The sequence below is a fragment of the Phaenicophaeus curvirostris genome, chromosome 6, assembly GCF_032191515.1.
Source record: "Phaenicophaeus curvirostris isolate KB17595 chromosome 6, BPBGC_Pcur_1.0, whole genome shotgun sequence".
NCBI classification, from domain to species: Eukaryota; Metazoa; Chordata; class Aves; order Cuculiformes; family Cuculidae; genus Phaenicophaeus; species Phaenicophaeus curvirostris.
Genome location: NC_091397.1, coordinates 46,838,529 through 46,858,079, shown reverse-complemented (window position 1 = coordinate 46,858,079; position 19,551 = coordinate 46,838,529). Strand labels below are relative to the sequence as shown.

Here is a 19,551-nt window from a genome sequence, read left to right as displayed (position 1 = left end):
TGTGAGAGCCCTGAACTGCGCAGCAGTTTTTGTTAGAATGAATGTTAGACAATTCCAGCAGACTGAAGAATTTTATGTGTAACTTAGTCTCATTTCAGTCCCTGTAGTAAGGTGAAAATCTTCCAACGTGGCAATTTGTAATGCAGATATCTCAACAGCAACTTTTCTGATTTCTAGTGCATACCAACGCTACACACTGGGAATTCTGGGGCAGCTTTAGGCAAAGCAGAAATGGAGATTTTGTTTCAGTGAACAAACACTGAATATGAGTAAGCATAGCAATTCTTCCTACAGCTGTTCTGACAAGTCAGTTCCAATAATTTTTATTTTGTTACTGTGCTTTATACAACAAACATCCCTTGATTTCTCATATGGAATATTTCTTGCAACATCACAAAACATCATAAGCAGCAGCTGGAGATTTTGGGAAAGCAGGAAGGTTTCTGTGTCACTATGATGGCTCTTACTGAAATGATCAATTAGTAAATATGAAATTTAACTGGCCCTCATTAGGTTTCAGAATTAATATTCCATTAAATGAGAGGCAGTTATCGCTTCCTGATCTTAAAATCTCAAATTGTCTCATGTTTCAAATAATTTGGGTGAGGTCAACCAGTCTGAGTCAATCCATGGCTACTTAAGATGTTACAGGAAAGACCAAAAATTAATGATCTTTAAATTTTTTTTTTTTTTTAACTCTATCTAACAGGAGATCTATCCTTAAACCAATCCAGGACAAATTTTCTCATGTGCCCTTGAAGCCTGCTCAGGCACATGTGCAGCTCATACTACAGAAGGCTTCTTAATTTACAGCATGCAGATACACCAGAAAACTGGTGAGAGTTAAAAAGAACCAACCCCTCCCCAGACAATCATTAGAGCATGTCTGTCTAAGCATACATTTAGAGAGAAGAAAACTGATGGCACTTACCTCCAATGCCATTACAGCGAGATGTCATTTCCCAGAGGACTAAAGCCATGGAGTACACATCTGTTTGCTTAAAAGACTCCACATTCTCCAGGTTCATCCTGGACTCCAGAACCTCAGGGGCCATGTACCTTGCTGTGCCAACCTAGAGAAGAGGAGATTGAGGACAGCTCAGGAGCTGAAATTGTAATTAATGTTTTGGATTCTGCTGTGATTTAACTTCAGCTTTCAGAGAAACGGTGCCATTTGACACATATCCAAAAATTCAGGCCATACTTGGCACTGCTCATATTTTCTGCTGCCAGGGGAACCTGGGATTGTCCTGACTACCAACTTACTTGCACCTCCCTTGGTAAATAAAAAAAAAATAAAAGCAACCCTTTTTAGTTCTAAGCAAACATTTTTGATGCTGACAAGCTTTCTCACTCGGGCTGTTCACAGATAAACTCTGCCCTTTGGGCCTGAAGCAATTGCTGCTGACTGTCTTTCTGTTGCACTGCATATTACCATGTTGGCTGTTTCTTTTCACAGTAGGCTTAAAGGGAAAGTGGTAAATGCAGGCCTAGCAGAAGAAAGCAAATACACAAATACTGAATGCAGAAGCACACATTTGAATCACACCCCAAAATCAGCCCCTTTGTTTGAAAAGCTGTTCTCATAAACTTTATAAATACTGAGTAATTTCCAACAGCAATTTTAGCAGCTTTGCTGAGATCTAGATTATGACCTTGCATTACAGAAGGCAAAGTTTAAGCATCTGTTTTTATCACAAAAAAGGATTTAAGGAAGAATTTTTGGATTACCAATGGTTGCTCTCAAATGACACACTATTCGCAGGGTAGGTATAAAAAAGTATCCCCTTTGAAAAACCGCAACCATAATAAGTCATCCAGCAAAGGTAGCTTCAAACTGGAGACCAGTTAGTCACAGAGATGAACAAGTACAAGGCAGTGATGCAGTAGCTTAAATGAGCTATTTGCACTACAGCAATCACTCCAGAGCCCAGCGGCAAGCAGGACTGCAAAAGATCATTTCTGTTACTGAGTCTGCAATAGCAGTCCTGAAAGAGCCCTAAGACACCAAGTTTACAGGCTTTTGTAAACACATCTTATTACCCCAGGCTCAGGACAGACAGTAAGGTATTCCACAAAGTGCAATGCACCATAAGAAGACAGCAGGAAAGATCAAGGACATAGCTTTGTATCCAAATGGTTGTAGGATTAAAGCCTTTATAAACAGAGGACAGAAAAAAAACCCTGTGTGGTAAGTCCCAAAGTTAAATTCTCTATTATATGGACTTTGTAATAAATCTAAGACCAACCATGTGAGCAGCAGCCATACACTGAATGGGTACTTGAGACAATTGTGTCTTAGCATGACTGAGGTTACCAGCATCTCCTCCCTCTACAGAACATGAATGTATGGCAGCCCTGAAGCAGAGGTTTTTCCCAGCCCCGATTTGTTCCCCAACACACAACTTCTCCCCTAAGCAGATCCTATCCAAAGCTTAAGAAGTGTTACTTGTACACTATGGCCCACAGTCCCACAGCCCAAAATCCTGATGATTTTTTCAAGAGTTAATGGTGCCTAAATATAGATTCCTAACATTGTCACAAATTGCTGATCTGATCTGGTGCTTCACACCCTCTTTGCAGCAGTGAAAATTATTTTGCAGCTTTGTGGGACAATTGACTATGAAGACCTATAACTACAAAGCAGAGAGAAATGCAGAGAAAAATTAAAATGACTTTAAGAATGCTATCAAGGCAATCCCATTTCCATCCTGCTTAGGATTTATCATGTGTTCCACTCTGATTATGTTCTTTTATCTTCACTGAGATTATTAGGTCCTTAGGTCAAAGATACTTTTCTCGTATCTTGCAGAAACATGACTCCTGGGTCCCAAAGGCATTTTAGGTACCCAAACACCAGCAGTGCAGAATTGATTGCCTCTCTGAAGTCTGGATATGCTTTCTCTTTGCAAATACAAGTCTGCTTTCAGTTCTTGCTTTTCAAAACTCTCTCTTCCTGCAGTACGTTGCAATTTTTATGACTTTTGAATCTTTTTTTACCAGAGACCTTTTATTTCTTTCAAGCTGTTGGGGGACATTTTGTGTCTGGAGTTGTGTTAGTCAGAGGGGCAGTAGATAACCCTCTTTGTCTGATTAGGAAGACCATCTGTTATAAGGTTGCTGATGCTGCTGTGGTGAGGAACTGCTGGCCTTGCAGGCAGCTACCAGTCCTGTGAACACACTGGGACAAAAGTCCAGATTTATGCGGCCGTATTAAGTAGTGCCTGCAAATACTAACTATCGCAGATGGCCAAATGGAAAAGACTGCAAAGATTCTAATGAGCAAAAAGATAATTTCCAGCTAGTCATTAAGGGCATTGGTATTGTATCATCAATAATGGCTGTATCTGCATGATACTGAAGGTAGTTGGGTAGACTGGAAAGAAGATATCTTTGTAACCCCAACAACTTGCCCTAAATATTAACTTCTGAGGCTGACTAGAAAAATGGTAAAATACTTATAGTCTTTTATTTATTTCATAGGAAGCTAGAGGTTTTCTTGAAATAAAATTTAGGTCAGCTCCATTATACGCTTTAAAAAACCGGACCTCCTGGTGAAAGGAAATGAGTCAAAGGGTAAAATTTAGAAATTATGCATAAATCAAATCCTGGTGCAAGACTCCTTTAGCAAAAGTTGCAGCACTGAAGTTAGTATGTTGGGGAATTTAAGTGGATGGTGCTCGTATGCCCAGAAGAAACAAGGTGGAAGTCGAGGTGGAGTCACTTCACACCATCATACTTTTTGTCACGGAGAAGAATGACACCATCTGGGTCACCCCCCAAACAGATTCACTGGAGCTAAACAAAAGAAAACAGTGGGACTCAACACCAGTGCTCAAGGACATGCACTACAAAGCAGTAACTTGGTCTGGGCAGCACTGTGCTTTGTCATCAGTGTCAGTGTGGACTGTGGAAGTGGCAGTATCAATGCTGTCCTCTTACTTCTAAGTGTCTGTGAGCAATGCCAGAGAAATCAGCTTGAAATAAGAGTCAATTTCAAGAAGCCAAAGTGTCTGTGGTATTGAGTTTCAGAGCCACTGTCAAATACTCTTGTTTTCATTTTATTCCAAATATGACCAGTCTTTTAATTGACAATATAGTACAACTTCATTGAACTCCAAAAAGGTCTGGCATGCTGGAGAGAAATGACACGTAACTGTCTGTGGTGTTCGTTCAATACCATAGACATTTTGGTTGCTTAAAGCTGACCCTTATTTCAAGCTGATTTCTCTGGCATTGCTCACAGACACTTACAAGTAAGAGGACAGCATTGATACTGCCATTTCCACAGGTGTTCATAAACATGGATCCACTGGTTATCATTCACTCCCAGGTGTGATAAATAAACCTCAAAATGAGATCAGGACAGTTGCCTCTCAGTAAGGAGGCTTTCAAAGACAGATATTTGTTAGATAAACAGCAAAGCTCCTATGAACTCAACAGAGCACTATTGACTGACAAGCTGTCCCTGAAATTATTCTAAACCAAGACATTAGTTCCAGGTGAAGTAGAAGTCAGTGTAAACAGACAGGCTTTGATGGGACCTATGTATAAAAATAGAAATAATAAATGATACATATAAATATATGTATCATTAAATAATTAGGAATTAATTAACTTAACAAATGGCCTGAATTTATACTACAGGTGTTTTCATTAGAAGAGCCAACAATTAGACATGCAATTGAAAAATTTCATCTTCAAAGCATTCATAGAATAACCAGGTTGGAAGAGACCCACCGGATCATTGAGTCCAACCATTCATAAACATGGTCCTGGCATCCCTGTAAAGCAGAGCAATATTATCCATGCTGCTACTTGAAAACGTACAACAGAGCAATTATTTTTATTTGACAGTCTTCCACTTGATTGAATATGGAGAATGGACCATAATGGTCAACGAGTTTATTTTTGGCCTTTTAAAGTGATTATCTATCATGTTAGTTATCTGCTTACACCTCTTGAGGACAGCAGACTGACATCACATACGCTGGGGTAAACCAGGAGCAGATCTACTCTCGCATAATTGTAATGTCATCAGGCACGAAAACTGTGGCACAACTTCACAATGTGAAGCACATCTTTAACATGTGTGTGTTGCAGCAGCACCACGAAGTGTTGCTAACAAGCTCAGTTGTGCGTAGTGTAAGTGTACAGAGAGGATGGTTGCATCATACATGTATACAGCTCTCTAGTCATAACAAAACCTTCATCACACTTGTCTCACGGTTGTTTTAATGCTTAGAGCCTCTTTGTTTATCAACACTTTAACATCAATTTTTAGTAAATATGGCAGCACAAGGACTTTGTTTCACCCCAGAAACTGACACACCAACTGATACAACACATACCTCTCCAAACTTTTAACTTACCTGCCCACTGTTAGCCAAGTCATCCACAGACAGAGAAGGGTCCAACCTCAGAGATAACCCAAAGTCACAGAGACAGCAGGTTAAATCATTTTTCACCAGGATGTTGGAACTCTTTAGGTCTCTGTGCACAACAGGGGTTTTCGGGCGACCACAGGGTGTATGATCACTATGTAGATGGGCAATCCCTCGGGCCAAGGACCCACCCAATTTCCAGAGGTCCTCCCAGCTGATAATGTGCCGTGTGAGATATTCCTGCAAGTTTCCTCTAGCGTGGAAGGCAGTGATCAACCAATACTGTTTACCAAGATCTGTCTTACGCTCCTCTGCAGTCAAGAATTGGAGGATGTTCTCATGCTTGAGGTTTGCATCTGAAAAAATGTCTTTCTCAGTCTTCCAGGAGGCATATTCTTCATAGGGGAAAATCTTTACTGCCACAGTTTCATACTGCTCTGATGTATTTTGCTTCAATTTGGCTTTATACACTTCAGCAAACCTTCCTTTGCCAACAACAACGTCCAACTCAATGGGCAGCAATTCTGTGTTGTGGTTGATGTTGTTGGCACAGGTAGAGCTGATGTCTGAGCGGTCATCATCTAGCATAATGGCACAAACATCACTGCAATCCTTATGTTTCCTGGGCTTAACATTCTTCTCCCATGCCTTGTTGAGCTTCCTCTTCTTATGAGTGCGGTAGGCATAAAAGATGACAATCACAGCAACAGAAATCACCAGTAACGGGACAAGACTTATGATTGTGACTTTGGAAATTTCATCTTTCTCCTCTGGTTTATGAGGGTCATCTGTAAAGAAGAACAGAAGGAAGGCATACATTAAATGATACCACAGCTTCATGTATACAGGGGCTGTCAATAATTGTGTATCTTACCCAGAGTGCAATACATAATCTCCTCTTCTAACAGTAAATAATAAAAATTGTCACTGTTTTCTTACTTTAAAATGCTATTCTGTATACTGGCCTCCACCTACCAGGACTTCCCCATCTACTTATAAAAAGCCAGAACTGAATGAGCAAGAACCTAATGTAATTGAATAGCCTTGCTCTTCTCTGAGGCTCTTAATACATTATGGATGAAACCTTCACTTTCCCGAATGCAATATATAAAGTCTCCTCTGCTTACTTGGTCAATGTATTCTTGACACATCTGCCCCTCTAACCAGTAATGACTGGAACACATTAATTTGTCAAAGATAAATAAATAGACAATGCACTATCTGAATTCCCACTTGCCCAGTTATCATTTCAGATCCGGTATATTTCAGTGGGATCTATGTAAAGACATCTTCAGGAAGCCTGTCTGCACACAACTACTGCATGTTCATATTCAGGCATAATATGTATGCCTATATACACATCTGAAAACCAAACCTCATTCTCATAACTTGATGTATGCAAAAGTGTGATGCTAGAACAAAATCAAACACCTGTGTACACAGGTGTTTGAATCCTGCAGGCACAATCAGGCCTGTATAACACATTAGAATTGTCACACACACACAAACCCATTTACTTTTTGCACAGATTTATGTATCTGAAAACTGGCACACTATGTACCACTTGCTGACTGTACACTGGCTGTCCTGCTGCGAAGCAGTAGATGGTTCACTCCAAACTCCAGAGCTGCTGTGGTCCACGCACTAACACATTCTTAGGGAACCTAACATGTAGGGAATATACACACAGGGAATATATAATCTATTTTAGGTAACCTAACACATAGGGAATAGAAGAACAACAGGGACAGGAAGATGTTCTGGAAGATTCCAGAACAGGAAGATGTTCTGGGAATGATACAGATCATTATTCTAGAGGTACGAACTGCCCTGTCACCTCTAGAAGCGACCTTCTACTTCAGTATTTCTTAGGGAAGATGAACAGTTTAAAAGAGAACAGTTCTATTTTGAAACCAGATCAAAGAAGGAGAGTCAGAGTTCACCTGAACCTGATTTGATCGCATTCATGGAATGTACTCTCCTAGCCTATTTCTTCCTTTGAGTCAGAGGAAATGTTCTATTTTGTCTTTCCACGTGGGATAGGATTGATTGGAACATGCCCTGGGAGTATAACCTGAATGGACTAAAGCAACTGAATCTGCAACCAGAGTTAAGCAAGTGGATTGTGTTGGCAACAATGTTCTGGTGGATGTTTACAGCAATATCACTGACTCAGGTTCTGTGTATCGGGCCAAATAAGTCAGGAAAGGTTTAATAAGCTCTGAAGGGAAGTTGCCACTAATTATATTAGCCACAAGCCTCCATTTCCCCTACTCTATGCCTCTCAAAATGAAGGTGAACAGTGCCGAAATGGGTGGGGGAAAAGATTTTGCAATTAGAACAAGCAGTACCTCTAACACTCAAGTTTTACTTGCTATACTTTTCCATTGGAAACACAGTTAGCTGGCAAGCAGGAGGAGCCATCAGCTACTCAAAGGTAGGTGATGGGACATCTGAAGAGTATATTCTTTATCTGGAAGAAGGCCTGAATCCTGAACCAGGATGTGCTTCCTCTGTTTGAAAGGTTCATCAACCAGATGTACAGCAAGTAATTCAATCCTAGCCTCTCTGATAAGGTTTCAAGGAAGAGGAAGTGCCTTTCTAACACTGACATTCCCAGCTAGCACAGGTCAGTGGCATTCACTAGCAGCACCTATAAAGAATGTACTTCCTTCATTTATGCAAAATGCCTTTTAAGCCAATCTCTTCTTCCACGCCTATGCAAACCACAAATCCTTACTGTCAAGTGATTTCCCTTGGCAATAAAATGTTAGTAAATTCTAAGCTTTTTAAAGTTTAAATAAAAAAAATATACTTAAAAGTTCATCATAGATTACAGGCACACCTACTTTTCAACATGCTGAACAGGGGAAAAAACATAGTTTTTTAAAATGGCCCTTACTGGAGGAATATATTTGAAAAGTCCTAGGTCACTGCCAGTAAACAGATTTGCATTGTTTATTCCCATGTGCATTCTTCACTCTCAAAAAATCTGCTTTATAAAGAACTTGGGAAACACCCCCTTGGAGGAGAACTATGTGGTGGGATGGCTGTTTCAAAGTTTTGGCTGCAAGCAGGACACAACTGCAACAGTGTAACTACGACCTGTAACATAGGTAAAATAATTTTGATGAACGTTTGGGATTCTGTTCTGATTTTTGTTATTTTTTTTTCCTTGACCACAGAAAAGCATGCTTGAAGTTTGGACTCCCTTCTTAGAACTGAGTAAGGTCATTTATATAATAAACTATACTTTCAAATGAAGATGAGTATGCCTCTTCAGAGCTGTTTAAGTCCTTTTTCATGGCCACAGAACTACAATATGTAGCCTAGATATTTGAAATACAAACATCTTTCTAAATGTGGGACAGAAAAAACAAGATGTATTAGTTCTCTTTTCAATTTCCCTCCATGACTCCAAGCAGTTGGAGTTGGTTGGGTGCATGTTCAGCTCTAACTGAGAAGAAACTCACCCAAAGCCACCACTCCTGGACTGTTATGGCTACCTGTGTGATGATCTCCCATCATTCCTACAACACTCTAGGACAGGCTGTATTATTTTGGCTTACAGCTGGGAAATCTCTAGCCCCATTTGGCTGCTCTTCCTCTTTTTGCACAAGAGAAAGCTCTGCTTGTGGTGCAGGGGGATTTCTGGGTGGAAGGGAGAAACTGTTGATGTTGCAAATGTCAGTTAAAAGAGAGCGGAAAAGATTTTTTAATCAAAGCAGAAGCTGAGCACTTTGGTCACTTCCCTTGAGCACTGCACCCCTGCTGCAAAGTGACACGTCTGCTTTGGAACAGTCCCTTGGAGGAAGTAGGGAGGCAGGGGATGAGAAGCATATAGCTGCACATCCTCACCTAAAGCAGCAAGACAAAGAATGCGTTCATTTTCGGTTTTGAAGACACTAGCCAAGTCCCACTCAAGGCTTGGGAAGTGCAAGAATGAGCACCCAAGAGGGAGAACTGAGTGTCAGGGCTCACAAGGCTGAGCTTAGGAGGGGACTGAGCTGCCTGCTGGTAGAATTAAAGGGGATAGCAGTGGCAAAGAGCTGGCACAGAGGTCTTGTCCAAGCAAGGCACTTCTGGAATTGCCTTTGATATTGACTGCTAATATGAACAGAACAAAATCAGCCCTTCCAGCACAATCACAAGGTTGGGGTACTTCTCTATTGAATCTGTGTACAAAGCCAGGGCAGAATCAAAATTCAGAGCATATCTGTATGTTTGCATAGCGGCGAGCCAACATTTTCTGGCTTAACTACAGGAATCTAAGAATAAATATGTTCATTTGCTTATAAATAAATACATGTGACTCAAACCCCAGAATTTCAAAATGGGAGTACAGTTTTCTCTTTCTGCGCACTGGAATGAGAAGAACCTAGCTATGCTGCTGGGCAAGGAAATGGTTAAATTAAACAGCCTTTCAGGTTTTGCAAACATGCTCCTAAATAACTTTCCCCACCCAGAACTATTATTTAGGTGGATCAGTCCTTTCTTAAGCTTCAAAAGAGCCTATTAATATAGCATAACAATAGAGAAGCTGAGCTAAAAGAAAGCTTCCTGTATGCGGTTTAAACTAAGCACAAGCCATCTGCACAACCCTTAACACTACCTAAGCCTTAACAGTAACGGAATAGGGCTCAGGTGCCAAGGAAAATGGAGACACTGTACAGCCCCTGTTCAGTCAGGAAGCACAGCATCACTTTGCCTGCAAATTCTTTATGTTGGATTGGATGCCTTTGATTGAACTTTGGAAACAAGAAACAAAACAATGGCAGTAAAATTAGGACCCCCACCAAAATTCATAGGGCACAGCCAGTACTGACAGAACTGCTTCAGCGCCATTCGCCGCTTCTGAGAGTTCTGAAATTGCTGCCTACTCATCTGCTAGTCAAAGCCACACAACAGGGTAAGAAAGTATTTGATACTGGCAGAACTCAGGTTAAACAGATTGACACTGATGCATTGCAAGTTTGCCTTAAAATCCCCCAGAAACACGGTCACAAAATATGAGGCCAGACCCAGAACTGTGATTTAGTTATTTTTTAAGCTCCTGAGACACAAAGCAGCCCTTTGAGCTGACTGGAGGACAACTCCGTTTTGCAGCAATTCTGAGGTTTCAAAGTTTGGTTTCAATTCCACACTGGAATGAAAACGAACACTTTTTTAATGTTTTTGCATAAACAGAATTCTGTTCAAATGTTGCAATTTGGCAAGAGATGTGAGCGCTGAATCCCCACCAGCGAGGGGAGTAGTCTGGAATATGGGAGCTCCAAGTTCAAGCGCTGCTTTGTTTGATTCAGGGATTCAGGGAAGAGGTTTTAATCTCTGATTATTCTGAGTCAGGCAAAATCTGAGCCTGAACCTTACAAGCATACCGATTTCTGGGCAAGACAGGAAGTAATAAAATATGAAAAAGTCTTCCCATCTCTTCAGTGCTACATTCTAAATGAAAACTAATTTAATAAAATGTTTTATTTTCAGTGAAATTAAGTTTCACGGACTCTGAGCAGCTGTTTGGGGCAATTTAGTTTCTTGAAGAATCCTCAAGTGACGATGAAATTCGCAAGTTCAGTGTGTCATGTACCTTCCTAATTTTGGTCTCTTTAGAATTAAAATGGCTTGGAAATCTTCACCAAACCATTTTTAGATGGGAAATGTTGATTTCTTGAAATAGAAACTCTGCTTTTGACATTACTGTACTCTTCCCTGAAACCTCTGTCCTGAGGACAAAAGCGGTTCATGCAACTCTTATGTTTAAAAACTTCTGCTAATTTTACTGGCTGTTTTGGGGTGGCTTTTCTCTTAGAAAATGGTTCATCTTCAGGCAAAACACATGGATATGATCAAACTCAAATGCTGCATCTCAAACTAACTTGCATTTTTTTTTCATCTGGACAGATTAATGGAAATGCTTTAATTTTCCATGCCTGTGGGGCAGGAAATCAGTTCTAACCTTCCTTCAGCTCTATGCTGAACCATTCGATGGCAGGAGACAGAGATCAATAGATTTTAAAACTAGAGTGGACTCTATCATGCTATCCAGTGGAGAATAAATCCTGACATTTCTTGTAGACTTTCCTGAGAATTAAATTCCTGCAGCCCATTCCTGAATTGGACAAGAGCTTTTTTGGACTAGGTAAATGAAGTCTGTCAAGGCCAGTAACTTGTGTTTGATATGTCTTCATCTTTTGGTCTAAAGAGGATATTGCCAGGGTATCCAAAACACAGTATCTGCTGAAGCAGCCTCCTGGAGTGGCACTAGCTCTGGTATTTGGTAGGTTTGCCTGGCCTGCTGCTGGGGCTCAAAGACAGTGGAAGTAACAAGACAAAGACATCTCCACAGCCTGTTTCTAAAGCTCTCTTTCCAAAGCACTGCCTTTCTCATGGCTCAGAATCTGGACCCCATGGATGTTTCCTCAGAGGTGTAGGAACCCATACGTTAGACCTTCTGGATATTTGCCGGCACCTGAATGTTGTTCTGCAGTCAACATATGGCTGGCAAACCTGACTCAACCCTCAGAGAGCTTTCTGCAGGCCATTGCTCAGGGCCACTACGTAATTCCTGAGAGGTAATAAGGGAAAGGTATGAGCAGCTTTGGAGGGCTGTGGCACACTCAGTGTTGAGCTCTCCTCTGGGGGCCAGCAGCTTTACCCTTTGCACATGACTAAATATGGGTGATCAGGCCTCAAGACACCTCTTTCATGCCTGGGGAAAACCCCCTGTTACATGATTCAGTTATATGCATTACATGTTGAAAGAGTCATGCATGTGCATCTATCACCTGATGAGAATGGCTACATCTTAGTTACCAGGGCGTAAAGCAGGCAACTGGATTGCCTCTGGATGGCTTACTTCAGTGAAAAGGCTGGGCAGCAATGATGTAATGGATATTTTATCTATTGTAAGCAGAATTTCATTTTTCAACTGATTGCCAAGTATGCTATTCAGCAGCCAGGAGGGTTTACGAAACTCTTAAGCTCTAAGACAGAACAAATGGTTTGTTGCCTGTTTACTCCCTCACTGTTGGCTATAAAGTGTAATTCCTTGGTTTGCTGGCACAGCACCCATTTGTTTAAAATCTTCCACCCCTGGATGCATTCCCTTCTTATCTCTCTCGTTCTAACAGGTCACTTCACTGTGGGTACACAGCATCTCTCACACATTTTGACTTCTGCAGCTGAGCTTTCCTACACAGCACTATGAAACTTGCCATACTCTAACTTTACATGATGTGCCTGTGTTTCTGAGAAACATGCCACAGTTACACAACTCAGTATCTGCTGCTGTATGCTGGTGGTTTTCTGGAACAAATCAATCTCTCTACTTTCAATACGTTCCAACAGATGCCACACATTAACCACTATTTTTATTCTCAGCCTGAATTTCACCCCTTCAACCTTTCCCAAAATATTATGTTGCCAGTGTTAGTTACAGTTTGTTTCTGTCTGTAATTATTAAAGTCTCTTCCGTGACATCCTGATAAAAGGTTGGCCACATTCCCACACTTATTAAGCTCTCAAGTGATGCAAATTGTAACAAATTTGCTAACCAGACTGGAAGAGCTCTGCCTAGTTTGTTTTTACACAAATCTGTAACTGAGCTCTGTATGGTTATTTTCCTGGGAAGCAAACAATATAAATACAGAGCAAAACAAAATTTTGGCTTCTTTTGCCTCTTTCCATTCTATAATATTTCCTTTCTACCCCTCTAAGTGAATCAGACATTCAGTATTAGACAGCCTCTCCTTTGGTTCCACACAGCTGCAGGCGTTGGGTGGGACCCTGTGGCTGCAAATACCTAAGAGGAAACACAGAGAACAATGCCAATATACAAGCGGTGAGAGGCTCTGTGCAACGTTATGCAATGCTACTGACCTCTTTTATGGGGCAGCTGGAAGACAGTTACCTTCTGAACATGTTAGTTGGATAACAGAAAAACAGATTAATGAAAGCCTTTGTTAAAATCCACTTGGAGGCAGTCCAGCTGTAATCATCTCCCTTCTGTTGTTCCTTGAGCACTGGACAACTCATCACATGAGTATTTATGGCCTGGTGGCCATTTGTGCACAGGTCTTTAGTCTGCTCTTAAGTCTGAGATCCTCCTATGTAGTCAAGTAAAATCACTACTGCTTTGACTCTAGTAAGAAAAGGAAGAGGAGAGAAAGAAAGGAGAAGACAGGGGAAATATGTTAGAGACAAGTGAGAGATACGAAGTTAAGGAAATCCTAAAACATTATCCATATCTCTTACGATCTGGGCACAGGACCAGGCACCACACAGTCATGCATGTGGCGGTTCAGGCAGCAGAACAACACTAGGTCTCCCAGGTAACAACCGTTCACAGCGAGCAATCACACACTGCAAATCCATAGGCTGCAGCTCATTTGGGCAAATGACTCAGCCATAACTGATTAATCAAATACTTGCATTTCCTACACCCTCTATTAGCCAATATAGTAAACTCATGATCAATGTGAAGATTGTTCACACAGCAGAACACCCTCCCCACCTCCGACACACTTTCACAATTAGCTTTATTATTCTTATAACTCTTGCTGGCCTGTCAGTCATCTCTATCACTGAAGTTTCCAGATTTCAAGGCAACTGTTTGGATGTTTCAAATACTCATTAAAACTTGTGTACATTGTTGCTGCTAAAGATTCCTCCATATTATGAGCTGGTGTGGTGGAAATGCCCAAAATAATGACCTCATCTTGCATTACATGAGGAACATACAGAGACTACCTGAACAATCCCAAAGGCACCTCAGCTGCAATCCGCACGGAGATCTGCATAGTATCGCAAGACAGGTGAGGATAAAAAATGACAACCACATGAATTATTAGAATAAAATTACTCTAAACCAAATAGAGCTGGGCTACAGGTCTGCAAACCCCATTTCTAAATTTTGAGATCTCTGCAATTTTGCTTGGATTTGAACTTGATGCCCAGGATAACAACTGCATATGTAATGACAATGGTACACACATACCCTGTAGATACTCTGGGTTCGGTTCCAGACCTGTGTAATAAAGCAAATATCACAATAAAGCGAGTCATGTGATTTTTTTGCTTTAAAAACCAAGTTGTGTTTACACTAGACTATAGGCTATTAAATGTGCAATAGCATTATGTCTAAAATAATAATGTATATACCATAATTAGACAATATTTTATTGCTAAAAAATGGCACAATAAAAACACAGCATCTGTGAAGTGCAATAAAGCAAAGCACAATAAAATGAGTAATGTCTGTACTTAAAGGATTTGTTTTACTGTCTGCTGTCTCCAGTGCTGGGGTTACCCTTTTGCACTTTTGCAAACTGCTCAATGAACGTGTCTGAATGAGCCTGGGCCACAAGAAGTTGGGCTGCATAGCAAGGCAGGTCACGCACAGAGTAACATGGGGGTATCCCATTTCCTCAGCTATAATAGGTGCCTGGTGATGTCAGATGTGGTCAGATCTGAGGCTGGAAAGAGTACAGTCCTACTTGGCCCCTTTGGGTAAACAAGCCTTGATCTCTGCCAAATAGCTTAGGATTGCTAATAAAGAACTTCATTGGGTATTTGTCATACTCATGCTGGCTAATGAATAGAGGCTGGGAGATGGTGTGATGAAGAGAAAGCTGAGGATCAAAGCTACCCAGACACCAAGGGAGGCCTGGAACTGTGCAAACAGCTACCTGGTTCATCATGACAAGTCAAAACTTAGCAGAGCAAAGCAAGATGTGGGAGATCCACCAGACACAACTAGACATCAGGGAGGAAAAATCCCTGGCAGTCCGGTCCTGTGCTCATCTTTTCCATGACAGCAAGGACCAGGCCAGTGTCTGCCACCCAGCCAACTTCAAGCCAGCCAGAGACTTCTTCCTCCCCATTTTGGCTAGTCAGTGGTTTTGCTCCCTAATTTTGTTTCTGATAAAACATTAGACATTTGAATAAATAATAATTAAGACAGACTGCCATTGGATTTCACTGTAAGAAGCATTTTTCCACCACAGGGGTATAAGCTGCTTGCCAGTCACCCACAATTTTGTTTGGCAAAAAAAAAAAGAGGGATTAAAAAACAAACACAAAGTAGTCAGATTTGCAACAGCTACCTGTCTTCTGTGTATTATTTCTCCAAGAACTACAGAACATTGTTTAGAGTGATTCTGCATGCAGTATTTTGCACCAGCTGCCTGTGGCCTGAAATGCCACGGATCTGAATCAGGGTCACAACCCCCCTGACACAGCAGAACTACAGGCGAGTTTAGGCACACGTCTGACAGTCTTGCCTATTTTGCAGATTGGCAATTTAAACCTAGGTCCATAAAAGAAACAGGCATTGATGTAACTACTTCAAACATTTCCAAAGCCACATTTAGGTGAGTCACAACACCTCGCATTACTCTAAACCTTTAGATGTTTATGTCTAAAAGTGCAGTCAGAAGGTTTACCCTTCACAGTTGAGATTGATATAAGCCAACCGTGCTATAAACCAGTTCTTGTTTAAGCAATAACAGCCCAGTTGTGAATCACTGCAATGTAGTGACTAACCTCTGCTGGAAATTAGAAGTTCTCTTACTCACAATCTGCTTTCTTACCTCAGAAGCACCAAGAACAAACTAAATCTGGTCTGTCTTAAGTGTGCACCCAGGAGAAAGAAGAGTTAGAACACTGATAACTTAGAGCAGTACATCAAAAGGAATGGTAGTGAAAAACTACAATCTTTTTATCATCTCAGTTTCTGCTAATAAAAGAGTACAATCACTTTTTTTATCAGGATTTTTTAGACTAGCTTTTGTGCACTCCCTAAAACTACAGGATGTGCAAAAACATTGCAAAAATTTTTGCTCCGGTGTACAAGAAATGTAGAGAGAAAGGCAGGAACAATGTAAGGAATAGATCTGGATGACAGTCATTCCAAAGGCAAAATTATTACAGGCTATTATCTAGTTGTCTGGAGGAGCCGTGGACCAGCTGGCTGTGATGTTCTGCTCAAAGTTAAACACAGACAGGAAACCGCATGTCTGATACTGTAAAAATCGTTTGTCTTCCTGACATGGCTAACCAGGCAAGCAACCCAAAGGGGCTGTTTTCATTTAAAAGAAACACTAATCCACAACAATAAAAAAAGGAATGACAAAGCCTCAATTCTTCCCCCTCCCAACTGGAGTTAATGCTTGTGTTCGTGAATGAACTGGAAATGATACAAACTGAAGTTTTACATTACTTGAATTTTTATCTCTAGTTATTCACTTACTACATGTGAATGCAGGCCACGCTTTTCATGAGTCACCCAGAGTGCTAACAGCACATGACCTAGAAGGACAAGCTCCACTCTGAAGAGTGAAAGGAATTCCAGTAAAAGACTGGGGTTCAATTTATATTGCAGCTCCTTTTAGGCTGCACAGAAAGTGTGGAGGGAGCTGCAGAGCTGATGGGAATGAAGGTGCTTGGTATTGAATTTATAGTATGGTTTTCATAAACAGAGACACAGAAGACACATATTTGTCAGAGCAATTGTATTCAGCTACACAGCTCCAGGAGAAACAGCTATAACATGACTAATTCCTAACAAATGAGCTATCCACAGGGGTGTGGTTTGCTTTGTGCAAAACCTATAGATGGCTGACACACAGCAAGATCTTTTCACTGGGTACACATCCTCTTCAACAAAATCAAAACAATTTGTTAAAATTAGGTACTAGGTCTACCACCTATGCTCATATTGTAGATCAGCAGTCAGGTTGATACTACTTGTAAGGTATAGACTAGCATTGCAAGGTAAATTATTAAACCTACCTGATCGAAAAATGAGCAGATCATTGCATTCTTCACCTGTACAGGAACACATGAACATCAACCCCCCATTTTCCTTCTTTTCCCTCATCAAACACCGCTCTGAGCTGAAGTCATCCAACATGTGACCATAGAGTGTTTCCTGGGGATCATGGCATATTGTTTCTAATGTCACATTTTCATCATTTTTTCTCCTGAAAGTGAAAAGCAGAAAATTGAAATCAAGGAAGGAATATTTTACAAAGGGAGCAGACAGGACTGTGGTTGCCTGAAACTTCCCTCTTCTGAGAACTCAAATGAGATTTAAAGAGTATCATATGTTCTTCTCCAGCTTTCCTGAATGGGGTAAACTTGGCTATATCTGGGCTTCTCACACTGGGGCATTTTTACAATTGCACAGCTATTTCTGTCTCATATTACCAGTACAGTCCAACGAGTACCTTTGAAAATCTCACCCAGAATTATTCAAGCTGATGCTTAATGAACCACTGTGCACTTCAGAACATACTTTTGGGGTTTGTGGTTGCTGTGCAGACAGCAAAAATCTGTGAGAAATTATTACAAAAATTGAATTATTCCCTCCAAATCTGAAGAATTTCTAATGAGCTGGCCATTTCTGGTTTGTTTTTGAAGTCTACAATCAGCACATTTTCTGCACTGAAAGGATTACCCTTATAACTAAAAAAACCCTCACAAAACCAAACCAGCCATAGAACTGGTATAAAAATTGGCATGAAAAATCCAGAATGTATTTTATATTACACTACAGCCACTTTATATGGCAATAATAAACACTGACCAGTTACTAAAGGAGCACAGGACAAATACAGAACAGCACACTGGACTGATCCTGCATTTCAAGTGTCTACTTCCAATTACGCTGAACATCTCTTCAAGTAAATGGACACAACAAATCCCTCAATAACTGTATTAATTATGTCTTTCTGTGAGTGATTTTAATTATGTTCCTAAATCAGCAGCAACATTACAAATATACAGGTCTGTTCTTTTTATCTGTTTATGAACACATTAAGAATGTTTATGGTTTTCTTTGATAGGATCAACTTACCATTCACTAAAGGGCAAAGCTCCAGTTTTTACACTGGAATGCAAGTTTAGAGTCAACAAATCCTAAAAAAATGTTACAACTCATTTTCATATACTCTTGATACTCTGAACCTAACATATGCTACATAAAAAGCCCCCACGCTTACATCAGAGTCACAGAAGACTTCTTTTTACTATCCAGAGAAACTATTTCTACCTGTACATGGTAAATAAGCCTCCTGTGATAGATCTACATAATCAAGTCTACTTTAAAACCTGAGAGAGAATTGCCTTTCTTCAGCAAATGCCACCGCAATACTCTCCGAGTCTCAAATCTGTTTCTACTGAGTGCTGTGGATGAATGCAGTTTAATGGTTTGAGCAAAAGCGTGCCTCTTTTCCAATAACAGGATAAGCCAGAACAGAACTGCTTTAAAAGAAAAGAAATCCCCAGAGCATTTCATATCAGAATTGTTAAGCTCAAGCAACTCTAAGTATGCTGAGCACAGATATGAGTTGGAAGCAGGACAGCAAAGCCTGTCAAGGAAGCAGGGACATTCTGAATATCAGAGCAATCGAGGGAAGTGCTTAAGTAATGATGAACGAGGCCATGCTCCCCTCCCCGCCTGTATGAAGAAATTACTTACCATATAGCGACACAGACTTCATTATTCTTCTCACAGATTGCAGTAATGTTGCAGTTGCTCCTGCACTGATCTTGGTTGGAGCAGGTTGTTACTTTAGTATCACAAAATTTGCATAAGTTCGGCATCTGCAATCCATTTTCCTTATTTCTGTCTACAGGTGACATAATTTCAGCTTAATAACAAAAAAAAAAAAAAAAAAAGAAGGAAGCTCAATAATGGTAGATTACCAGATTGATTATTGTTCATTACGAAGACAGGATTTTCATCAGAAGCAGACATTTCCTCACACTTTAAATTAGAAAATATTTAATCTTTCACAGCTACCAATTTTCTTTACAATAGGGCTAGTGCCACACTGTCAAGAACAGGTTATTCAAAGTGAATTTGAAAAGTGAAATAAACTTCTATTGACTTCAGAGGGAGCAAAACCTGCCTTTGCAGAGCCAAGCTTATTCTGAGCCCAGTTTGCACTGAAATAACTGCTCTGCAGACAACCGTTTGCATTATTCACAGGCAGCATATCTGTCCCCCATGTATGATATTTTGCATCACAGTCTATAGGCCAAAGTAACTGTGGATACCATAATAGGAATGCATGTTAGGTGGGGGACATAATTATGACATGGTTCATGATGAATTTTCTAAGTTTGTCTTAACTAACCCAAGGCATAACCTGGGTGCCTTCCC

The 19,551-nt window shown here is 40.5% G+C and overlaps 1 protein-coding gene across 2 annotated transcripts in view; it reads right to left on the bottom strand.

Annotated features, from left to right (window-relative positions):
• Positions 1-19,551, bottom strand: part of TGFBR2 (transforming growth factor beta receptor 2) — a 60,369-nt gene that overhangs the window by 14,203 nt on the left and 26,615 nt on the right. For both annotated transcript variants that reach the window (XM_069860077.1, XM_069860078.1), the window contains exons 2-5: positions 18,865-19,036; positions 17,175-17,365; positions 5,373-6,172; positions 932-1,073 (exon numbers count right to left, since the gene is read on the bottom strand). In XM_069860077.1, the coding sequence (XP_069716178.1) occupies positions 932-1,073; positions 5,373-6,172; positions 17,175-17,365; positions 18,865-19,036 (1,305 nt within the window). The remainder of the gene's footprint in view (positions 1-931; positions 1,074-5,372; positions 6,173-17,174; positions 17,366-18,864; positions 19,037-19,551) is intronic.